Source organism: Phaenicophaeus curvirostris, unplaced genomic scaffold (genome assembly GCF_032191515.1).
Source record: "Phaenicophaeus curvirostris isolate KB17595 unplaced genomic scaffold, BPBGC_Pcur_1.0 scaffold_59, whole genome shotgun sequence".
In the NCBI taxonomy this organism is placed as follows: Eukaryota; Metazoa; Chordata; class Aves; order Cuculiformes; family Cuculidae; genus Phaenicophaeus; species Phaenicophaeus curvirostris.
This window is the reverse complement of record NW_027206681.1, coordinates 700,419-721,542: the sequence shown is the minus strand read 5'-3', so window position 1 is coordinate 721,542 and position 21,124 is coordinate 700,419. Positions and strand designations below refer to the sequence as shown.

Here is a 21,124-nt window from a genome sequence, read left to right as displayed (position 1 = left end):
ATAGAATCATAGAAAAACCAGGTTGGAAGAGACCCACTGGATCATCGAGTCCAACCGTCCCCATCAATCACTAACCCATGTCCCTCAGCACCCCGTCCACCCGTCCCTTAAACCCCTCCAGGGAAGGGGACTCAAGCCCCTCCCTGAGCAGCCTCTGCCAGTGACCAGTGGCCCTTTCTGTGAAATATTTTTTCCTGATGTCCAGCCTGAACCTCCCCTGCTGGAGCTTGAGGCCATTCCCTCTCGTCCTGTCCCCTGTCCCTTGGGAGAAGAGCCCAGCTCCCTCCTCTCCACAACCTCCTCTCAGGGAGTTGCAGAGAGCAATGAGGTCTCCCCTCAGCCTCCTCTTCTCCAGGCTAAACACCCCCAGCTCTCTCAGCCGTTTCTCTTGTTCTCCAGCCCCCTCACCAGCTTCGTTGCTCTTCTCTGGACTCGCTCCAGAGCCTCAACATCCTTCTTGTGGGGAGGGGCCCAGAACTCAACACAGGATTTGAGGTGTGGCGTCCCCAACACCACGTCCAGGGGGACGATCCCTTCCCTGCTCCCGCTGGCCGCGCTGTTTCCAACACAGGCCAAGATGCCCTTGACCTTCTTGGCCACCTGGGCACACCTGGGGCTCCTGGTTGTGGCCCCACTCCTGTGTATCCTCCTCCAGACAAGGGTTGGGATGTGGGAAAATGAGTTTGGGATCTACCAACGCCAAACCTTTGCTCTCCAGACCCTCCTGGTTTATTTGTATTAAAACTGCAGCATCTGAGTGCAAAACCTCTTTGAATTTCTAAGTGTCTCCATTAAGGATTCTAGTATTCTGAGAACTGAAAGTCCACTCAAAACACCAGCCAACAGAGAGAAGATCTCGGCTCATCGCGTTTATCCAATCTCCTTAAAACCACATAATTCAACAGAGGTGAATAAGGGCAGGGCAGGACCATAACTGTAAATTAAATCAGCCCAGGGACGTCCTGAGGCGCCAGCAGCAGCCAGAACCTGACAGCCCGTGGCTTCCAAAGCAGCTCAGCAAGACCCAAACACCTCCACTTCTCACTGATGTGGAAATAGATTTCTCTCCCTGCCAAATGGACTTGGAATCGTGAAATGGTTTGAGTTGGAGTTCTCCTCTCCAGGCTGAACAACCCCAACTCTCCCAGCCCGTCCTCCTACAGGAGCTTCTCCAGCCCTCGCATCATCTCCGTGGCCTCCTCTGGACCCTCTTCTTTTGTTACAAACATTCGTGTTCAATATCAAATGACTCACCAAGACCCAACCCCGGAGAGGGACCAGGAACCCCAGCCCGGCTCTGCAAGTCGCTATCGGTGCCGCCGAGGGCTGCTGATGTTCATCCTTCCTCCTCCCGAGTCTCAGAAGGAGCATCAGCCCGTCCACTGGTGGCTTTTAAATTGCTGCTGCATTAAACATTAACTGCGGTTTCTGGTCCCCCGTGAGTCAGGACATTTCCTGCTCTCCCATCATTTGCATTGCAAGTCGGTTCGCTCCATCCCTGCTGGGCACCAGCTGCACCTCCGGCTACGGCTTGAGAAGGAAACTGGAGAGCATCCCTGATGTCCAGGTGTGTTTAATGCCCTGCAGGTAGAAAATAGTCCTGCTAAAGCGGTAGAATCACCCAAAAGAGGGTTGGGACCTCGTGGGGTTCAACAAGGCCAAGGACAACGTCCTAGACTGGGGTTGGGACAATCCCAAGGAGAAATGCAGGGTAGGTGGAGAGAGGATTATGAGCAGTCCAGAGGAGAAGGACCCGGGGTGCTGGGGGAGGAGAAGCTCAACATGAGCTGTGACGTGTGCTCGCAGCCCAGAAACCACCCGTGTCCTGGGCTGCATCCAAAGAACGTGGCCAGCAGGGAGGGAGGGGATTGTCCCCTCTGCTCCGCACTGTGAGACCTCATCTGGAGTCCTACGGTCATTTCTGGAGTTCTCAGCACAGGGAGGACATGGAGCTGTTGGAGCAAGTCCAGAGGAGGCCACGGAGATGATGCAGGAGCTGGAGAACCTCCTGTAGGACAGGCTGGAGAGTTGGGGTTGTTCAGCCTGGAAAAAGAGACCACTGTGGAGAGACCTTAGAGCAGTTTCCAGTGCTGAAAGGGGCTCCAGGAAAAGCTGGGGAGGGGCTCCTGATCAGGGAGTATAGGAACAGGACGAGGGAAACATTTTTGAGCTGCAAGAAGGGAGATTGAGTTGAGATCTTAGGGAGAAATGTTCTCCTGTGAGGATAGGGAGGCCCTGGCCCAGGTTTCCGAGAGCAGTGGTGGCTGCCCCATCCCTGGAGGTGTTGGAGCCCAGGTTGTATAGGGCTTGGAGCCCCTGATCCAGTGGGAGGTGTCCCTGCCCATGGCAGGGGGTGGAAGCGAATGGGCTTTGAGATCCCTTCCAACCCAAACCATTCCACTATTCAGTGAACCAGCCTCTGATTCCTGCTCCTGCTGCAGGTGCCTCCATGGGAGAGATTCCTCTGACGGCTCAACTCCAGCCCGTGGTCAATGATCTACAAGTGACCAAGTGTGCGAGTGGCTGCGAGCACAAAGCTGTGTCGACGTCATTGCAAACAACCAAGGCTGCAGAGGTTTCCACTCTGGCTGAGCTGCTGGTCTGAACTGGTATTGACTGGAAAAGCCAAACCACCACAACTGCATAATTCATAACACACTGTTCTCGCAAAACGGTCTTCAAAGTGCATGATGGGATGAGAGGAAATGGCCTCGAGTTGCACCAGGGGAGGTTTAGGTTGGATATTGGGAAAGATTCCTTCACAGAAAGAGTGGTGAAGACCTGGCAGAGGCTGCCCAGGGCAGTGGTGAGTCCCCGTCCCTGGAGGGGCTCAAAAACCTCGTGGTTGTGGCATTTGGTCCGAGGTTCTGTTAGCACGGAGGGGTTGGGCTGATATTTGGACTGGATGAGCTTGGAGGGCTTTTCCAACTTGATGACTCCATTAAGTCCTGATTCTACTCCTCTGAGAGGTCTTCAGCTCTCTGGGACAATGCCTGGAGGCACCACAGCTCCACCTGCATTTCCTCAGCAGCCTGGCTGGGATGGGCTGTGTCGTTGTACCACAGGAGTTCATTCCATGGATCCTCATTCCAACACCGACTGGGTTCAATTTGGAGCCCTCACTCTGCCCTGGGCAGGGACACCTCCCACTGGATCAAGGGCTCCAAGCCCCATCCAACCTGGCCTTGAACCCCTCCAGGGATGGAGCAGCCACCGCTGCTCTGGGTGACCTGGACTAGGGTCTCCCTACGCTGGTAATAAAGACTTTCTTCCTAATGTCCAGTCTAAATCTTCCCTTTTCCAACTTAAAGCCTTTCCCTCTTGTCCCATCACTTCATGCCTTTGTAAAAAGTCCCTCCCCAGCTTTCCTGGAGCCCCTTTCTATACTGGAAGCTGCTCTAAGGTCTCCATGGAGCCTTCTCTTCTCCAGGCTGAACAACCCCAACTCTCCCAGCCTGTACAGGAGGTTCTCCAGCCCTCACATCATCTCCGTGGCCTCCTCTGGCCTCGCTCCAACAGCTCCATATTCCTATGCCGAGGACTCCAGAGCTGGACAAAGACTCCAGGTTTGGTCTCACCAGAGAGGAGCTGAGGAGCAGAATCCCCTTCCCTGGTCCTGCTGGTCCCAGTCTTTGGTTGCAGCTCAGGGCGCGGTTGGTTTCTGGGCTGTGAATTCATGTTTCTGGCTCATGTGGAGCTTCTCCTCCCGCAGCACCTCAAATCCTTCTCCTCAGGCTGCTCCGAATCCATCAGCCCCCATCCTGTATTTATAAACTGCAGATTGCCCCAACCCTGGAGCAGGACCTGGTCCTTGGTCTTGTTGAACCCCACAAGGTTCTCACAGCCCCACTTCTCCAGCATCTTACTTTGTGGATCAATGTTAATTTAGTTCACAGCTCGTTAATTCAGGATGAGCTTTGGCTGCCTGCCTGACAGCCCTCTGAACGCGTTCCCAGCAGCCAAGCCCAAGATTTATTCCGTGGAGTCTCTGTCCTCCTTCAGAGGTGCCCTCGGGGTGGACGGGCAGAGCTGTGGGGGTGCACAGGGCTCCCCCGGAGCATCGCTGCACCGAGCCTGGCCGGGACAGGGCTCACAGGGTCAGAGAATCATGGAAACACCCAGAGCAGGGGTGGCTGCCTTATCCCTGGAGGTGCTGGAGGCCAGGTTGGATGGGGATTGGAGCCCCTGATGCAGTGGGAGGTGTCCCTGCCCCTGGCAGAGGGTTGGAACTGGATGGGCTGTGAGGTCCTTTCCAACCCAACCCATTCCATGACTCTTCACCGAGCGCCCTGGGAGGCTTTTCAGGCTCATGTGCACAGAGAAGGAGTCCAACCTGCGCCTGAAGTGGAGACCAGCCTTGAGGTTGCTGCTTTGAAGGCTCTTCTGGGGTGTGTTTGGATGCTTGGCTGAGGGGTCAAAGACAACCAGGACTTTCCTCACCCACAAAGCCCTGAGCACCCCCCGTTAAAGATGTTCCCATTGATTTTCATGGCTGTTTACACACAATGGTGCTTCATTAATTGTTCTTCGTTTCCAGAGCTCTGTGAGCGATGAATTAGAGGAGCAAAGCTTAATGATTTTCCTTCATCTGGCGTCCATCACTGTAATGTCTTAGCGACTCTTAGTTAATTAATAACAACCCCGCTGTGGTGAGGCAGATGATGAACGGCAGAGCCGTGTGAGCTGCAGGGAGGTGGTGACTCCACACCCAGGATGGAGCTGGTGGTGGATTGGTTTGCTCTCAGGTATTGACCTCTCCTCTCAGAAGACATTTAGATTGGATATTAGGGAAAATGTCCCCACTGGAAGAGTGGTGAAGCCCTGACAGAGGCTGCCCAGTGCCGTGGTGGAGTCTCCATCCCTTGAGACAGTAAAAAACCACGTGGCTATGGCAATTTGGCACGTGGTAGGCACAGTGGGGTTGGTCTGGATGGCCTTGGAGGGGTTTTCCAATCTTGATGACTCCATGATTCTATGACCAGAGGTTCCTGCTGGTCCCCAGAGGGTCCTGATGGCTCCCCTGAAGGGTCGTGGCAGTGGAAAGGTGCTGGTCACTGTTCTCCTGGCCTGCTCAGGGTCTCTATGTCTTCCAGAAGAGGAGCAGTAGCACAATGAAATCAGAATTGTGGAAGAGTTTGGACTGGAAGGGACCTCAAAGCTGATCCAGTCCCATCTCCTGCCATGGGGAGGGACACCTCCCACTGGATCAGGGGCTCCAAGCCCCATCCAGCCTGGCCTTGAGCCCCTCCAGGGATGGGGCAGCCACCCCTGCTCTGGGCAACCTGGGCCAGGACCTCTCCACCCTCCCAGGAGAACATTTCTCCCCAAGATCTCATCTCAATCTCTCCTCTTTCAGCTCAAAACAATTCCCCTCGTCCCATCCCTGCATTCCCTGATCAGGAGCCCCTCCCCAGTTTTCCTGGAGCTCCTTTCCATACTGGAAGCTGCTCTAAGGTCTCCATGGAGCTTTCTCTTCTCCAGGTTGAGCAACCCCAACTCTCCAGCCTGTCCTACAGGAGGTTCTCCAGCCCTCACATCATCTCCGTGGCCTCCTCTGCACCCACTCCAACAGCTCCACGTTCCTGTGCCGAGGACTCCAGAGCTGGACACGGACTCCAGGTGGGTCTCACAGAGCAGAGCAGAGGGGACAATCCCCTCCCTGATCCCGCTGGTCCCACTCTTTGGATGCAGCCCAGGACACGGGTGGTTTCTGAGCTGTGAGCACATGCTGACGGCTCATGTTGAAAAGGAGACATGGGATTATTGGAGGAATCTGAACCGGCTTGGTTTGACATTTACGCCAAATAAAATAACGGAAAAGCGAATTTGAGACTTGATCAATAAAGCCTAAAAAGGGCAAGAGTGCAAGTAATGGCCATGGGGACTTATTTTTGGTGTTTATCTTCCGTAGGATCAGGTCATTTCATTTCTCGATGACCTCCACGTTCCGGTGATAAAGTTACCTGAAAGCTGAACACGACTTGTTTTATTCTCGTGGCACTGGGATTTAGATTTCATTATCACAAATAAATAATAATTAAAGCAGATGCTGATGGAGTTTGGCTGACGGCAAAGCCATATCTCGGTGAGGACTTCCCACCAAGAGCTTGTGTTCTGCTTATTTCTGGGGCCGTTCAGCAGGGATTGATCGGATGCTGGGGCTGATGCTGTAGATGATGGCGATCGGTTGTGTAGAGGCAAGGGCGGGGATCATTGCTAACGAGGTTTTTAGATGATGCAAAGGTGGTTGATTCAATAGAGGTGGATGCGGAGTCATCCTCCAAAGGGCTGTGATAGAGAAAAGGTGCTGCACGTCCCGCAGACGTGGATCCAGAGGAGCTTGGGCACCCAAGAGAAGGAGCATTCTGGGGGCTCTTTGAGTGGTTCTTGTCCAGCAGGTGGGTTCCAGCGTGTTCCTGTAGCTGTGCCAGGGCCATGGTGGCCGGCACAGGTCCATGATTCCTGTGGCTGGGAGTGGGTTCACAGCCCCCTTGTAATGAGAGGTTTGATAGGAATGGTTGGACTCGATGATCCAGTGTGTCTTTTCCAACCTGGTGATTCTATGATTCTATGAAAGGTTGATGACACCAAGATGTTTGGTCCGGTCAGAACACTGGAGGGACCCCGGGGAGCTTCATCCATGAGCAGCATCAAGATCTGCACCATGGAGAATTTCAGTTGTGAGCAGCATCATCCCCTGTGTTTGCTGGGACCAAGTGCTTCATGCTTAAAACCTGGAAAGATCCAGCTCTCCACCATGAAGGGTGACAGGCAGGGGGATTTTAGGTAGATCTCCAGGCAGGACAGGGTTCTTGTGCCAGCACCAGGAAGGGTCGTCCTCTAGAAGGACAAATGGAGTGTTGAATCTGCACTGCCCCAGCTGAAAGCATAAATGGGAGGCAGCAAACCCTCCTGGAGCAGCAGGTGAGCACAGAGGGATGGACCCAGAGGTCTTCTCCGGTGGTTCCTGGTTGTTTTGGAGCTCTTCAGTTAATCCCCTCGAGGGCTGGGGTGTAGCCCAAGGGATGCTCGTCTTACGGAATCATGGATGGTTTGAGTTGGGAGGGTCCTCAAACCCTATCCTATTCCAACCCCCTGATGTGGGCAGCAACACCTCCCACTGGATCAGGAGCTCCAAGCTCCATCCAGCCTGGCCTTGAACCCCTCCAGGGATGGGGCAGCCACCCCTGCTCTGGGCAACCTCGTCCAGGGCCTCCCCACCCTCACAGGAGAACATTTCTCCCTAAGATCTCACCTCAATCTCCCCTCTTGCAGCTTAAAACCATTCCCCTCATCCCATCCCTGCACTCCCTGATCCAGAGCCCCTCCCCAGCTTTCCTGGAGCCCCTTTCCATACTGGAAGCTGCTCTAAGTTCTCTCTGGAGCCTTCTCTTCTCCAGGCTGGACAACCCCAACTTTCCCAGCCTGTCCTCGTACGGGAGGTTCTCCAGCCCTCGCATCATCTCCATGTCCTCCTCTGGCCACAGGCTCAGGAGTCACAGTGCATCTCACCAGACACGATCTAGAGCAACGTTCTCTAATAGCTCCTCCTTGCTGGGCTCGATGGAGGACGCGGAGGTGGCTTTCAGCCTGGTTAACCTGCATGGGGATTCTAATAGTCTGGTTTACAGCAGAAAGTCGATGCCAGCAAGATCTGTGTAGGTTCTGGTGAGCCCTGCTGTGATCCTGCCTTTGGTCTTGGGGACCACGTTTTAAAAGAGAGCAAAGATGTCTGGAGAGGAGGGAGACAGAGCAGACGTTTAATCAAGTGCTGGAGAAAGAACTTGATCCATAAAGGTTGCAAAACACATTAATTTTTAAACTGCTCTGGAGGCATCTTCGTGGCAGGGTGGGAGCCTCTGGAGGAAACATCTGATGCGAGGGATCGTTGCAAATGCCCTTGAGAAGGATGAATGAGAATGAATGGAAAATGAAGCCGGGCTGATTAGAAAGGAAAGCCTTGTTTTGAGTCATGAGAATAATTAACAGCTGTGAGCGGCTCGTGAGAGCACCAGCAGGTTCTCCAGCAGGGACTGTTCCCATACAGATACGGACAATGAAAGTTGTTGGGTACAAAGCTGTTTACTCACCGAGATGTTTGGATTCCAGGGTGGTGTAGGGCCAAGGAGCTCTACACAAGCCTGGTTTGGTCCCTGCGTCTACATCCGTGCTTGTAGCTATAGAATCGTTTGGTTGGAAAAGAGCTTTGAGATCATTGAGTCCAACCATACCTGTCCACTAAACATCCCTGAACAGCTCATCTGCACAGACTTTGAACCTCTCCAGTGATGGAGACTCCACCACTTCCTCTGCCAGTGCCTGAGAAGCCTTTCCATGAAGAGATTTTTCCTGATATCCAACCTGAACCTGCCCTGGGGCACCTTGAGGCCATTTCCTCTCATCCGATTGCCTGTCACTTGGGAGAAGAGACCAGCGCCCACCTCACCACAACCTCCTCCCTGGGAGCTGCAGAGAGCGATGAGGTTTCCCCTCAGCCTCCTCTTCTCCACACTGAACACCTCCAGGTCCCTCAGCCGCTTCCACAGCCCCTGCGCTCCAGCCCCTTCCCAGCTCCGTTCCCTTTTCTGGTTGTGCTCCAGCTGCTCAAGGTCCTTCTTGGAGGGAGGGGCCCAGAAATGAACCCAGTATTCAAATGTTGGCCTCCCCAGTGCCGAGTGCAGGGGGACAATCCCTGCCCTGCTCCTGCTGGCCACCCCATGGCTGATCCAAGCCTGGATGCTGTTGGTCTTGGCCACCTGGGCCACTGCTGGCTCATGTTCAGCTGCTGTCGACCAACGCCCCCAGGTCCTTCTCCTCCAGGCAGCTTTTCAGCTGCTCTTCCCCACGCCTGGAGCACTGATGGGGTTGTTGTGGCCCAAGTGCAGGACTCTACACTTGGCCTGGTTGAACCTCATTCTGTTGGTCACGGCCCATGGATCCCGCATGGCCATGTCCCTCCGCAGAGCCTCCCTGCCCTTCAGCAGATCCACACTCCACCAGGGGGAGGTTTAGGCTGGACATCAGGATGAAATTTTTCATGGAAAGGGTCATTGGTCCCTGTCCGAGGCTGCCCAGGGAGGGGGTTGAGTCCCCTTCCCTGGAGAGGTTTAAGGGATGGGTGGACGAGGTGCTGAGGGACATGGGTTAGTGATTGATAGGAATGGTTGGACTCGATGATCCTGGGGGTCTCTTCCAACCTGGTGATTCTGTGATTCTATGATTCTACCGCCGTGCCCCACCCGAGCACCCCTTCCCATCGCTTGTGGTGATGCTGCTGGAGGAGAGATGAAGGGTGTCTGAGCACAGAGCTGTTTGAGGTCCCTGGGACCGTCTCCAAGCTCCAGAAACGGGGTGATGACAGTGTCCAGGCTTGGATCAGCCATGACGTGACCAGCAGGAGCAGGGCAGGGATCATCCTCCTGCACTCAGTGCTGGGGAGGCTGCACCTCGAATCCTGGGTTCATTTCTGGGCCCCTCACTCCAAGAAAGACGATGAGGGGCTGGAGCACGTCTGGGGAAGGGAACGGAGCTGGGGAGGGTCTGGAGCCCAGGGGTTGTGGGAGTGTCTGAGGAACTTGAGGTTGTTTAGTCTGGAGAAGAGGAGGCTAAGGGAGATCTCATCGTGCTCCCGGAGAGGAGATCGTGGTGAGGTGGGTCCTGGTCTTTTGTCCCAAGAGGCAGGTGATGCGATGAGAGGAAACGACCTCACGTTTCACCAGGGGAGGTTTAGATGGGATACTGGGAGAAGTTCCTTCACAGAAAGAGTGAGGCTGGCAGAGGCTGCCCAGGGTGTTGATGGAGTCCCCAACCCTGGAGGGGTTCAGAAACGAAGCGGATCTGGTGCTGCGGAACAGGGGTCAGTGCTGGGGTGGCCGGGTTGGACTTGATGATCTTAAAGGCCTTTTCCAACCTCAATGATTCCATGATTCTGTGATTCTGTGGAAGAAAATTCCAGGAAGAACCAGAGCTGGTCAGATTCAGGACCCTCCTTAATGGGGCAGGAAGCATTAGAGTGGCTGGAAAATTCCATCCTTCTCATTTTCATCCCAGATTTCTCCATCCATGGATTCATTAGCGGAAAGTCACTATGTTAATCCGGTCATCAGGAACAAATCAGGGCTGCAAATCAGAAGGAATGTCCCGACCCTTGGGTATTGGGGATGCTCAAGGTCCTGGGGATGCTGAAGGTCCTGTGGCAGGGGGGCGATGGGCAAACCCTCTGCCACCTGGAGCTCTGCAGCGAACAGGAGATGCTGTGGGTGAGGCAGGATGGGATCACATTCCTTGGAAAAGGCTGCCACCCTGTGCTCCTGATGGGAGCTGAACTGCAGAACCAGAGAACAGAGGGGTGGAAGGGACCTCAGAACCCATCCAGTTCCACCCTCTGCCATGGGCAGGGACACCTCCCACTGGATCAGGGGCTCCAAGCCCCATCCAACCTGGCCTCGAACACCTCCAGGGATGGGGCAGCCACCCCTGCTCTGGGCAACCTGGGCCAGGACCTCCCCACCCTCACAGGAGAAGATTTCTCCATAACATCTCATCTCAATCTCCCCTCTTGCAGCTCAAAAACATTTCCCTTGTCCTGTTCCTACACACCCTGATCAGGAGCCCCTCCCCAGCTTTCCTGGAGCCCATTTCAGCACTGGAAGCTGCTCTAAGGTCTCCCCACAGCCTTGTCTTCTCCAGGCTGAACAACCCCAACTCTCTCAGCCTGTCCTCCTACGGGAGGTTCTCCAGCCCTCGCATCATCTCCGTGGCCTCCTCTGAACTTGCTCCAACAGCTCCATGTCCTCCCTGTGCTGAGCACTCCAAACCAAACACAGGTCTCCAGATGAGGTCTCCGCAGAGCGGAGCAGAGGGGCACAATCCCCTCCCTCCCTGCTGGTCCCACGGCTTTGGATGCAGCCCAGGACACAGGTAGTTTCTGGGCTGCGAGCGCACGTTGCAGCTCATGTTGAGCTTCTCCTCCCCCAGCACCCTGGGTCCTTCTCCTCAGGGCTGCTCCCAGTTCTCCGCCCTGCTTGAATTGGTGCTTGGGGTTGCTCCGACCTCGGGATTTTTCCATCACGACTCCGTGAACCGGAGCCGGAGCTGCAGCCAGCAGCGCTGTGAGAGCTGCGGGGTCACCACACCGAGGGCACCCAGCGAGGAGTGGGGGCATTGGTGGTGGTGATGGAAGGAGGAATCTCAGGATGGAAGGAGGAATCTGGGGACACAAGCGCAATCTGGCACCCATGAGCACCGTGGGGGCGTGTGCCAGCGCTCTTTATCCAAACGAAGAACTGCAGAGGAGCTCTTTGTTCCTGCAGAGCGGAGCGCCAGGGCTGGGGAAGCCGTCTCCTCCTGGCACGCCGTGTGGGAGCAGGCGCCGCATCCTCCCGCGGGACGTGGGTAGCAGGCACCCAACAAGCACTCTGCGAACGGAGCAGAAGTTTTAATTAAAAGAGAGCTTTTGTAATTTGGATGATTAGCATCAGCATCAAATAACCTGAGCACTAGGAAGAAAGGGTTGAACAAATGGAGCTGCTGCTTTGGCACGCACCTGGAGTTCCTGCTGGCTCTTTGAACTGGTTGGATGGGGCTCAGAATCCCTAGGTTGGAAAAGTCCTAAGGGGTCATCGAGTCCAGAAGGACCCTGATCCAGTGGGAGGTGTCCCTGCCTGTGGTGGGTGCTGGATCTGGATGGACTTTGAGGTCTCTTCCAACCAAAGCCATCCCATGAGTCTACGTCAGGAGCCCTGACCCAGCAGGCATCGTGCCTTGTTTTGCAGAGCACTGGAGATTCCTGCTATCCCTGCAATCCTGGTTGTCCAGTCTTGTGACTGAGCCTGGTGGGACCCTGCCCTGGAGGTTTTATGTGAATGCTCTGCTCCACAATTGCTCTTGCAGCATCACTTGTTTTAATGGTCCAGAACTCCCTGTGTTCTGCAGGCGTGGGCTAGATGCTCAGCCCGTGGCATCCACAGCCGCCTCTGCTCGGTGGCTGCTCCGTGCTGAAATGATTCAGCCTGCAGGGAAGGGCTCCTACAGACTGATTTATTTCCACTCTGGTGAGATTCCTGCTGGTCACCGGCTGGGAGCTGGGGGCAGCGGCCAGACCTTCACCCCACACTCTTCCTCCCATCCCAGCGCAGCCCAGCCCACGAGTTGCCTCTCTCATTGCTCTGGGAGACTCTTCCAAACTCCTTTTAGCACATCAATCACCAAGAGCCTTAGATATCACGCTCAAAATTCTGTTCAAAACACGGGTTGCTATTTATATCCACATGCAAAACTAATTGCCTCGAATTTGCACTTCTGGCTGCTCGGCTGCTTTTTTTTTTAGGGCTCCACATGTCTGTTTTTCCACGTCTGGACTCTGTCTGGCAACAACCTGGGGTGCATCCCAGCCTGGGCAGAGCCTCGGGGTCAGGGGGTTTGATTACACACAGGGACCACACGTTAGGGACCTGTGAGCACCTGCGGGGAGCAGGACGCGGGTCTGTCTGCAGAGAGCAGGATGCTTTTCCTCCATCATCTCCTCTGGGATCCCGTGAGAGGTACAAGATCCCAGCTCTGGCACCGCAGCCGCTGCTGTTGCTGCTGGGGATGTGGGAAGCTGTTTGCCTGGTGGATTCGGGGCCGTCAGCATCTCAGGGATGCTGAGAGTCTGGCGCAGAGATGCTGAATTAATTCCTGATTAGCAAGAATTACGTGCCGAGCCGCCCCTCACTGACCTGTGAGACCAGCAGCTCTCGATTCCGTGGGCTTGGGGCTGGCGGTGCGGAGTGGAGGATGATGGGGAGGAAGGAGCAGGCAGGATTAAACCACCCGAGGGTGATGGACAGGAGAGCAAAGCCGGTGTGGACCCCCCGCATCGGGGTCGCTCCAGCATCAACGCTGCCGACACGCTCTGTCTGTGCAAAAGAAACCCTTCTCCTGTCATTCCCTCACTAGGAGATGAGGAATCGGCAGCGAAACCTTTCTCTCCCGCCCCGTTTTGGGGCTCCTGGCCCCTTCCCTGATGATCTGGGAGGGGAGGCAGTGAGGGGGGCTCCATCCTTTCACCCTCCACAGCAGCTTCTTCATGCAGAGCCCGCGCGCTGGGGGCGTGCAGGGAAAACCAGAGATTCTCCGAGCTAAAGCCTCGGCAGGGATGCCTGCAGGCTTCGGCAGAGCTTTTTGGGGGATTGTTGGCTGTTCTAGTTACAATTTCTTGTTTAAAGGAGGATTAAGGGGTTTTAGAGACTGTTCAGAGGTGTCTGTGGGAGATGTGTCCTCAGAGCTGTCCTTGTGTCCCTGCAGGTGATGAGACTGCAGAGTATGGGTTTGGATGCTGAGAGGTTCCTCGGGCACCGAGCTCCTGGCTGCGCTGAGATTCCCCCCTGCGGGCACAGGGAATCCTTGTCCGTTGGCCGTTTCACCTTGGGATTCCACAGAGGATGAGCAGCTCTCGGTAGGGCAGCACGGAACATAGAGGTTATCAGCATGAAAGAGATTTTTGTGTTGGGGAATCGTGTGTGGAAGGTGCCCCCTGCCCATGGCTGGGGGGCTGGAACTGGATGGGCTTTGAGTTCCCTTCCAACCCAAGCTGTTCCTTGATTTCATGATCGTAGGGTATCTTTTTATTGCACACAATATCTATAGTGAATTGTTTAAAATAATTTCCAGAATGCAATGCTGACTCATTTTATGGCTGCAGACAGCCCAGTGGTGCTTGGTTTGGATGGAGCGGGATCTTTGGACTTTCCTGGTACAAGATATTTAATAGAATGATGGAACCATGGAATGGTTTGGGTTGGAAGGGACCTCAAAGACCATCCAGTCCCACCCCCTGCCATGAGCAGAGACACCTCCCGCTGGATCAGGGGCTCCAAGCCCCATCCAAACTGGCCTTGAACCCCTCCAGGGATGGGGCAGCCACTGCTTCTCCGGGCAACCAGGGCCTCTCCACCCTCACAGCAAAACATTTCTCCCTAAGATCTCATCTCCATCTCCCCTCTTTCAGCTCAAAACCATTCCCCTCATCCCATCCCTGCACTCCCTGATCCAGAGCCCCTCCCCAGCTTTCCTGGAGCCCCTTTCCATTCTGGAAGCTGCTCTGAGGTCTCCCCACAGCCCTCTCTTCTCCAGACTGAACACCCCCAACTCTCTCAGCCTGTCCTCATACAGAAAGTTCTCCAGCCCTTGGATCATCTCCGTGGCCTCCTCTGGCCTCGCTCCAACAGCTCCAGGTCCTCCCTGTGCTGAGGATCCAGAACTGGACGTGGGGCTCCAGGTGGGTCTCACAGAGCAGAGCAGAGGGTCAGAATCCCCTCCCTCTCCCTCTGCTCCTGCGGCTTTGGATGCAGCCCAGGACCTGGGTGGTTTCTGGGCTGCGAGCGCACGTTGCCAGCTCATGTTGTGCTTCTCCTCCACCAACATGTTGACTCATTCCATTTCTGCAGGCAGCCCAGTCATGTTTTGTTTCTATGACACAGGGTCCTTGGGCTTTCTCAGCTCAGGGTATTTGTGTTTCTCTCTGAGTGTGAACAGGGAATCAGCTCTGCTGTTCAAAACAATTTCTTCCTCACGCATGGACTCATTGTTTCTGCGTGCGGCAGCCTCGCAGCTGTATTTTGGTTTTAAACCTTGGCCTTGCTCTCTCATCTCACCTGCCTTATGGGTGATCCCTGGTTTGAGTTTGGTATTTAAGAGCCGGCTGTTAGTGCAGAAGCCGCTGAAAATTAGCAGCGTTCCATTTTAACTCGGGTGAGTCAGCCTGAGATTGATGCTCAAGGGCTCTGAGGACCTCGCCGGGGCAGCCGTGCGACCCTTTTCTTGGCTGGTGGAGGAGCCCAAAAGCTCTTGATCCAAAGGTTCTTGACCCAGAAGTTCTTTCCAAGTGCCAGGTTAATTTTGATTTCTGCTAGAATTGTGCTGATGGTTAGCTGCAAAACCAATGGAACCAGAACCAAAAGGAAAAGGAGAAACACATTTGGAGATAAGGAACGTGGGCTTCCAACCTTGAGGTACTTTTGTTCTCTAACCTGGTGTGAGTCCAAGTGACTTAAAAGTCCCAGTTATCCCCTCTGCTGTCCCTGATGCTTGAGAACATCTTGTGCACCCCTGCAAACAGCCTTTCTTCTCCTGATCTTGACTCCTTTCTTCTATTCTGGACTTATAGAATGGAGAAGGCTCCAGGGACACCTTAGAGCAGCTTCCAGTATGGAAAGGGGCTCCAGGAGAGATGGGGAGGGGCTCTGGATCGGGGAGGGCAGGGATGGGGCAAGGGGAACGGTTTTGAGCTGCAAGAGGGGAGATTGAGATGAGTTCTTGGAGAGAAATATTTTCCTGTGAGGGTGGGGAGGCCCTGGCCCAGGTTTCCCAGAGCAGGGGTGGCTGCCCCATCCCTGGAGGGGTTGAAGACCAGTTTGGATGGGATTTGGAGCCCCTGATCCAGTGGGAGGTGTCCCTGCCCATGGCAGGAGTGGAACCAGATGGGCTTTGAGGTCCCTTCCAACCCAAACCAAGCCATGAGTCTATGAAATAAGGTCCTGCAGTATCTCCTGCCTTTGCTTTCAGGTGAACGATGCCCCTGTTCAACCTTACCCGCTTGACACCAGCGATGTTCATCCTGGCCGGCATCCCCGGCATGGAGGAGCTGCACATCTGGATCTCGATCCCCTTCTGCTCCATGTACCTGGCTGCCCTGCTGGGAAATGGCGTCATCTTGTTTGTCATCAGGACCGAGCGCAGCCTCCACCAGCCCATGTACCTCTTCCTCTCCATGCTGGCCGTGGCTGACCTGGTGCTGTCCACCACCACTGTCCCCAAGATGCTGGCTCTGTTCTGGTTCGGCACCGGGGAGATTTCCTTTGGTGCCTGCCTGACCCAGATGTTCTTCTTGCACTTCACCTTCTCAGCCGAGTCGGTGATCCTGCTGGCCATGGCCTTGGACCGCTTCGTGGCCATCTGCAACCCGCTGCGGTACGCGGCGCTGCTGACCCCGTCCGCCGTCGCCAAAGCCGGGATGGCGGCTCTGCTGAGGAGCTTCTGCATCATCTTCCCGTGCATCTTCCTCCTGACGAGGCTGCCGTTCTGCGGCCACAACGTCATCCCGCACACCTACTGCGAGCACATGGGCATCGCCCGCCTGGCCTGCGCCGACATCTCCGTCAACGTCCTGTACGGCCTCGCCGTGCCCTTCGCCGCCGTGGTGGTGGACCTTGTCCTCATTGCTGTCTCCTACGTCTTAATTCTGCTGGCGCTGCTCAAGCTGCCTTCCAAGGCTGCCCGCCACAAGGCGTTCAACACCTGTGGTTCCCACCTCTGTGTTATTTTACTCTTCTATATTCCGGCGTTTTTCACCGTCCTGACTCATCGCTTCGGCCGGGAGATCCCCCACCACGTCCACATTCTCCTGGCCAACTTGTACGTGCTCGTCCCGCCGCTGCTGAACCCCGTGGTGTACGGCGCGCGGACACGGCAGATCAAAGAGAAGGTGGTGAAGGTCTTTGTCTGCCCCAGGAGTTGTTGGCTGCAACAACGAGAGTGAGATCATGGAGTGGTTTGGGTTGGAAGGGTTCTCAAAGCCCATTCACTTCCACCCCCTGCCCTGGGCAGGGACACCTCCCACTGGATCAGGGGCTCCAAGCCCCATCCAGCCTGGCCTTGAACCCCTCCAGGGATAGGGCAGCCACCCCTGCTCTGGGCAACCTGGGCCAGGGCCTCCCCACCCTCACAGGGGAACATTTCTCCCCAAGATCTCATCTTTATCTCTCATCTTGCAGCTCAAAACTGTTCCCCTCGTCCTGTCCCTGCCCTCCCTGATCCAGAGCCCCTCCCCAGCTTTCCTGGAGCCCCTTTCCCTACTGGAAGCTGCTCTACGGTCTCCTTGGAGCCTTCTCTTCTCCAGGATGAACAATCCCAACTCTCCCAGCCTGTCCTCCTACGGGAGGTTCTCCAGCCCTCACATCATCTCCGTGGCCTTCTCTGGCCTCACTCCAACAGCTCCATGTTCCTGTGCTGAGGACTCTAGAGCTGGACACAGGCTCCAGGTGGGTCTCCCCAGAGCAGAGGGGCAGAATCCCCTCCCTGGCCCTGCTGGTCCCTCAGCTTTTGATCTCTTCACCGCTCAGAAAGGCTTTCTTTTCCTGGGCTTTCTCTGCAGTGCAAGGAACAGCTGGTGCTAAACAGGGGGTGGAGGGATCATCCAAATCCAGCAGCTGCTCTGACTGAAACGTGACCTGCTGGAAGGAAAACTGCCCCCAAACTCTTCTTTTAGCCCTTCACATCTTTCTTTTTCTGCTGGTGCAGTCCCTGACATCCCTGTTCTTGCTGCACAGCCCAGATTTCAACCAATAATTAAAAGGAGTTCCAAACCGAGTCACGTCTCCCTCGGGTCCTAACCTTGCAAAGGAGCTGGGAGGATGATCTGGCACCGTCACAAAAGCTGCCAGGGCGGCAGGACCTCGCGCTACAACACCCAGTAAATGCTGCATTGACAGCAGCATCACCACTTCCCTCCTAAAACAGAGATGAGGCTTTTCTTTTTGCCAGGAATCACTGATTCTGTGCAGTTTTGAGGTAAGAAACAGATCTAAGTTTGGCTTTGGCTTCCCGTGTCTGTGACGCATCGGGTCAAATGACTAGTTTGGGTTTAATTGATACTGGATGGCACCATCTTCATGTGAAACACAGCGATTGCTTTGCCTGTTTGGGTCAAATCGTAGGATTATGGGATGGTTTGGGTCGGAAGGGACCTCAAAGCCCACCCAGTTCCACCCCTGCCATGGGCAGGGACACCTCCCACTGGATCAGGGGCTCCATCCTCATCCAAACCGGTCTTGAAGCCCTCCAGGGATGGGGCAGCCACCCCTGCTCTGAGCAACCTGGGCCAGGGAAAACATTTCTCCCTAAGATCTCATCTCCATCTCCCCTCTTCCAGCTCAAAACCATTCCTCTTGTCCCATCCCTGCACTCCCTGATCCAGAGCCCCTCCCCAGCTTTCCTGGACCGCCTTTCACTACTGGAAGCTGCTCTAAGGTCTCCCTGCAACCTTCTCTTCTCCAGGCTGGACAACCCCGACTCTTGCGTTGTGTCCAATCTGGGCTGATGCTTTGCAGTGGGTTTGGTTTAGGAACGTGTGTCCCATCCTGAACGTCGCTCCATTAGAGAACAATAAAGGACCGTGTTTCCCAGGTGGCTGGAGAATTGGATAAGCAAGACTCCACTGATCAATAAACCCTTTTAAATTCAGCCCGTGAGCCTGTGGCTGCCTGATTGCCGCAAATGCAGTGGTGTCACTGACCAAACTCCTCTGCAGGAATGTTCCAGAGCAATGTTTTCCTGCATTTTCCGAGTGAGTGAAGTATGTGGAGGGTCCAGCAGGGTCCAGCAGGATCCTCTGGAGCCTGGAACTACGGAGCAGCGCTGTAGGAAACGTCCCTGGGGTTCCCTGTCACCAGCACTGCTTCAGGAAATTAATGCCAGTCCACCTCCATCTCCACTCTGCTGGTGGGTCAAATCAATAGAGGTCAAAGCTTGGGTGAAATCAATCCCTGGGCTCTAATTTGCAATGTGATTAACACCAAGAAAGGTCGGGGAAAGAAATCGCACACACTGGGGCACCGGGTAAATTGGGATTGGTCCTGACCCAATGCAGGGATGAAGGATGCTCTATTTCTACTGAGACCATCGTTAACTCCCAGAGCAGCTACCAGGCTGTAGATGTGTTTCAGTTTACACAGAACCATGGATTGGTTGGGTTGGAAGGGACCTCAAAGCGCGTTCAGTTCCAACTCTTTACCATGGGCAGGGACACTTCCCAGGGGATCAGGGGGCTCCAAGCTCCATCCAGCCTGGCCTTGAACACCTCCAGGGATGGGGTGGCCACAGCTTCCCTGGGCAGCTTGGGCCAGGCTCTCCCCACCCTCAGCATGCAGAATTTCTCCCTAAAATCTAATCTAAATCTTCCCCCTTCCAATTTAAAGCCAACCCCCCTCATCCTCCCACTCCATGCCCTTGTTAAAACCCCTCCCCAGCATCCCTGGAGCACCTTCAGATGCTAGAAGGCCACTATAAGGTCTCCTTAGAGCCTTCTCTTGAGGGTGAAAAACCTCAACTCTCTCAGCCTGCCCTCGTAGAGGAGGTTCTCCAGCCTTTGCATCATCTCTGTGGCCTCCTCTAGACTCACTCCAACAGCTCCATGTCCTCCTTGTGCTAAGAACTCCAGAACTGGATATGAGGATCCAGTTGGGGTCGCACCAGAGTGGAGCAGAGGGGCAGAATCCCCTCCCTGACCCTGCTGGTCCCACGGCTTTGGATGCAGCCCGGGACACGGATGGTTTCTGGGCTGGGAGCACCCATTGCAGCTCATGCAGAGCTTCTCATCACTGGACACCCCAAGTCCTTCTCCTCAGGGCTGCCCCTAATCGCATCGTTTCCCATCCTGTACTGAAACCGTGGATTGCCCTGACCAAGGTGCAGGACCTTGCACTTGGCCTGGTGGAACCTCGTGATGTTTGCACACATTACGTGTTCCCTAAGATGCTTCTGCTGCTCCCGTCTCCCAGCAGGGCCTGGAAAAGGCAGGTTTGCTCCAGCAGCGCGAGCTGGTCCTTAGGGGAGGAGATGTGGGTGTTGCAAGCACTGCTGGTTGTGTTAATGCCAGCGCTCAAAGGGCTGTGATGGAGCATCCCACATCCAGCGAGAACCCAGGGACAACATGGATCTGTTGAAGCATGTCCAGAGGAGGCCATGGAGATGATCCAAGGGCTGGAGAACCTCCCGTATGAGGACATGCTGGGAGAGGTGGGGTTGTTCAGCCTGGAGAAGAGAAGGCTTCAAGGAGACCTTAGAGCAGCTTCCAGTAGGGAAAGGAGCTCCAGGAAAGCTGGGGAGGGGGTCCTGATCAGGGAGGGCAGGGATGGGTCAAGTGGAACAGTTTTGATCTGAAAGGGGGGAGATTGAGATGAGATCTTTGGAAAAAATGTTTTGCTGTGAGGATAGGGAGGCCCTGACCCAGGCTGCCCAGAGCAGGGGTGGCTGCCCCATCCCTGGAGGGGTTCAAGGCCAGGTTGGATGGGGCTTGGAGTCCCTGATCCAGTGGGAGGTGTCCCTGCCCATGGCAGAGGGTTGGAACTGGGTGGGCTTTGAGGTCCTTTCCAGCCCAAACCATTCCATGATTCTATGACAAAAGGGCAAGTTCTCATGTTACACCGTTTTGTGACCCCGCTCAGGTCTCAGGGGAGACCTGAGAAGCATCCTTGAGCCCTTGGAGCAAATGGAAGAATGAAAACTCTGGGTGGGAGGAGGAGGATGTGATCTTTGCCAGAGGGAATATGGAATTTCCAGTACCAGAAAGTGAGAAAACCCTGCAGGGACTGGGAGGGATCCTATGGATCCACGAACCACTGCTGACATCTCCAGGGCACCCAGGACATAGCAGCTTCCACCATCGAGTGGACATCCAGGTCCAGCTCCTGGGGTTTCATCCCCCAGGCTGGACAGAGACCATCCAAGACGTTCTGGGATGCTGTTGTGATGGCATCTTTATGGATTTCCAATGTTTCAGTGTTTTCAGTGATGGGGTTTGGCAATGGAGGGACACAAAGGTGACGTGACTGTGACTGCAAGGTTAGCAACGACTGCTGGGAATGGAGGGGGCTCAGGGCCAACAGGAGAGCTGGGAGGGCAGGGATGGGATGAGAGGAACGGTTTTGAGCTGAAAGAGGGGAGATTGAGATGAGATCTTAGGCAGAAATGTTCTCCTGTGAGGGTGGGGAGGCCCTGGAAGGGGGAAGATTTAGGCAGGGAGTGGAAGTGGATGGGCTTTGAGGTCCCTTCCAGCCCAAACCGTCCCATGATTCTGTGGTTCTAAACCATCCTTCTCCACACGGACGGCTGCTCCAGACAGCTCCTCTGCCTCCCCGGTGACGGGCATTTGACCCAACCATGAGCCAGGAGTGGTCCCTGCTGGCCAGGGTGATCGTGGGGTGATGGAGAGGAGCGTGGGGAGCAGGAAAGTGAGGCTCTCCTTCCACTCTGCTCTGCCCTAATGAGGCCTCATCCCAAGTCCTGTGTCCACTTCTGAGCTCCCCAGCTTCAGAAAGACCACAGCGACTGGAGAGAGCCCAGTGGAGGGCACGGAGATGAGAAG

At 55.1% G+C, this 21,124-nt stretch overlaps 1 protein-coding gene across 2 annotated transcripts in view; it reads left to right on the top strand.

Moving 5' to 3' along the window:
* The first annotated feature begins 13,423 nt into the window (after positions 1 to 13,423).
* LOC138734132 (olfactory receptor 52B2-like) overlaps positions 13,424 to 21,124 on the top strand; it is a 94,315-nt gene continuing 86,614 nt past the window's right edge. Inside the window, exons 1-2 of one of the 2 annotated variants that reach the window (XM_069881711.1) lie at positions 13,424 to 13,438; positions 15,547 to 16,528. In XM_069881711.1, the coding sequence (XP_069737812.1) occupies positions 15,554 to 16,519 (966 nt within the window). In that variant the 5' untranslated portion in view covers positions 13,424 to 13,438; positions 15,547 to 15,553 and the 3' untranslated portion in view covers positions 16,520 to 16,528. Of the gene's footprint in view, positions 13,439 to 15,474; positions 16,529 to 21,124 lie in introns of those variants that run through there. The other variant, XM_069881710.1, reaches the window with a different exon arrangement.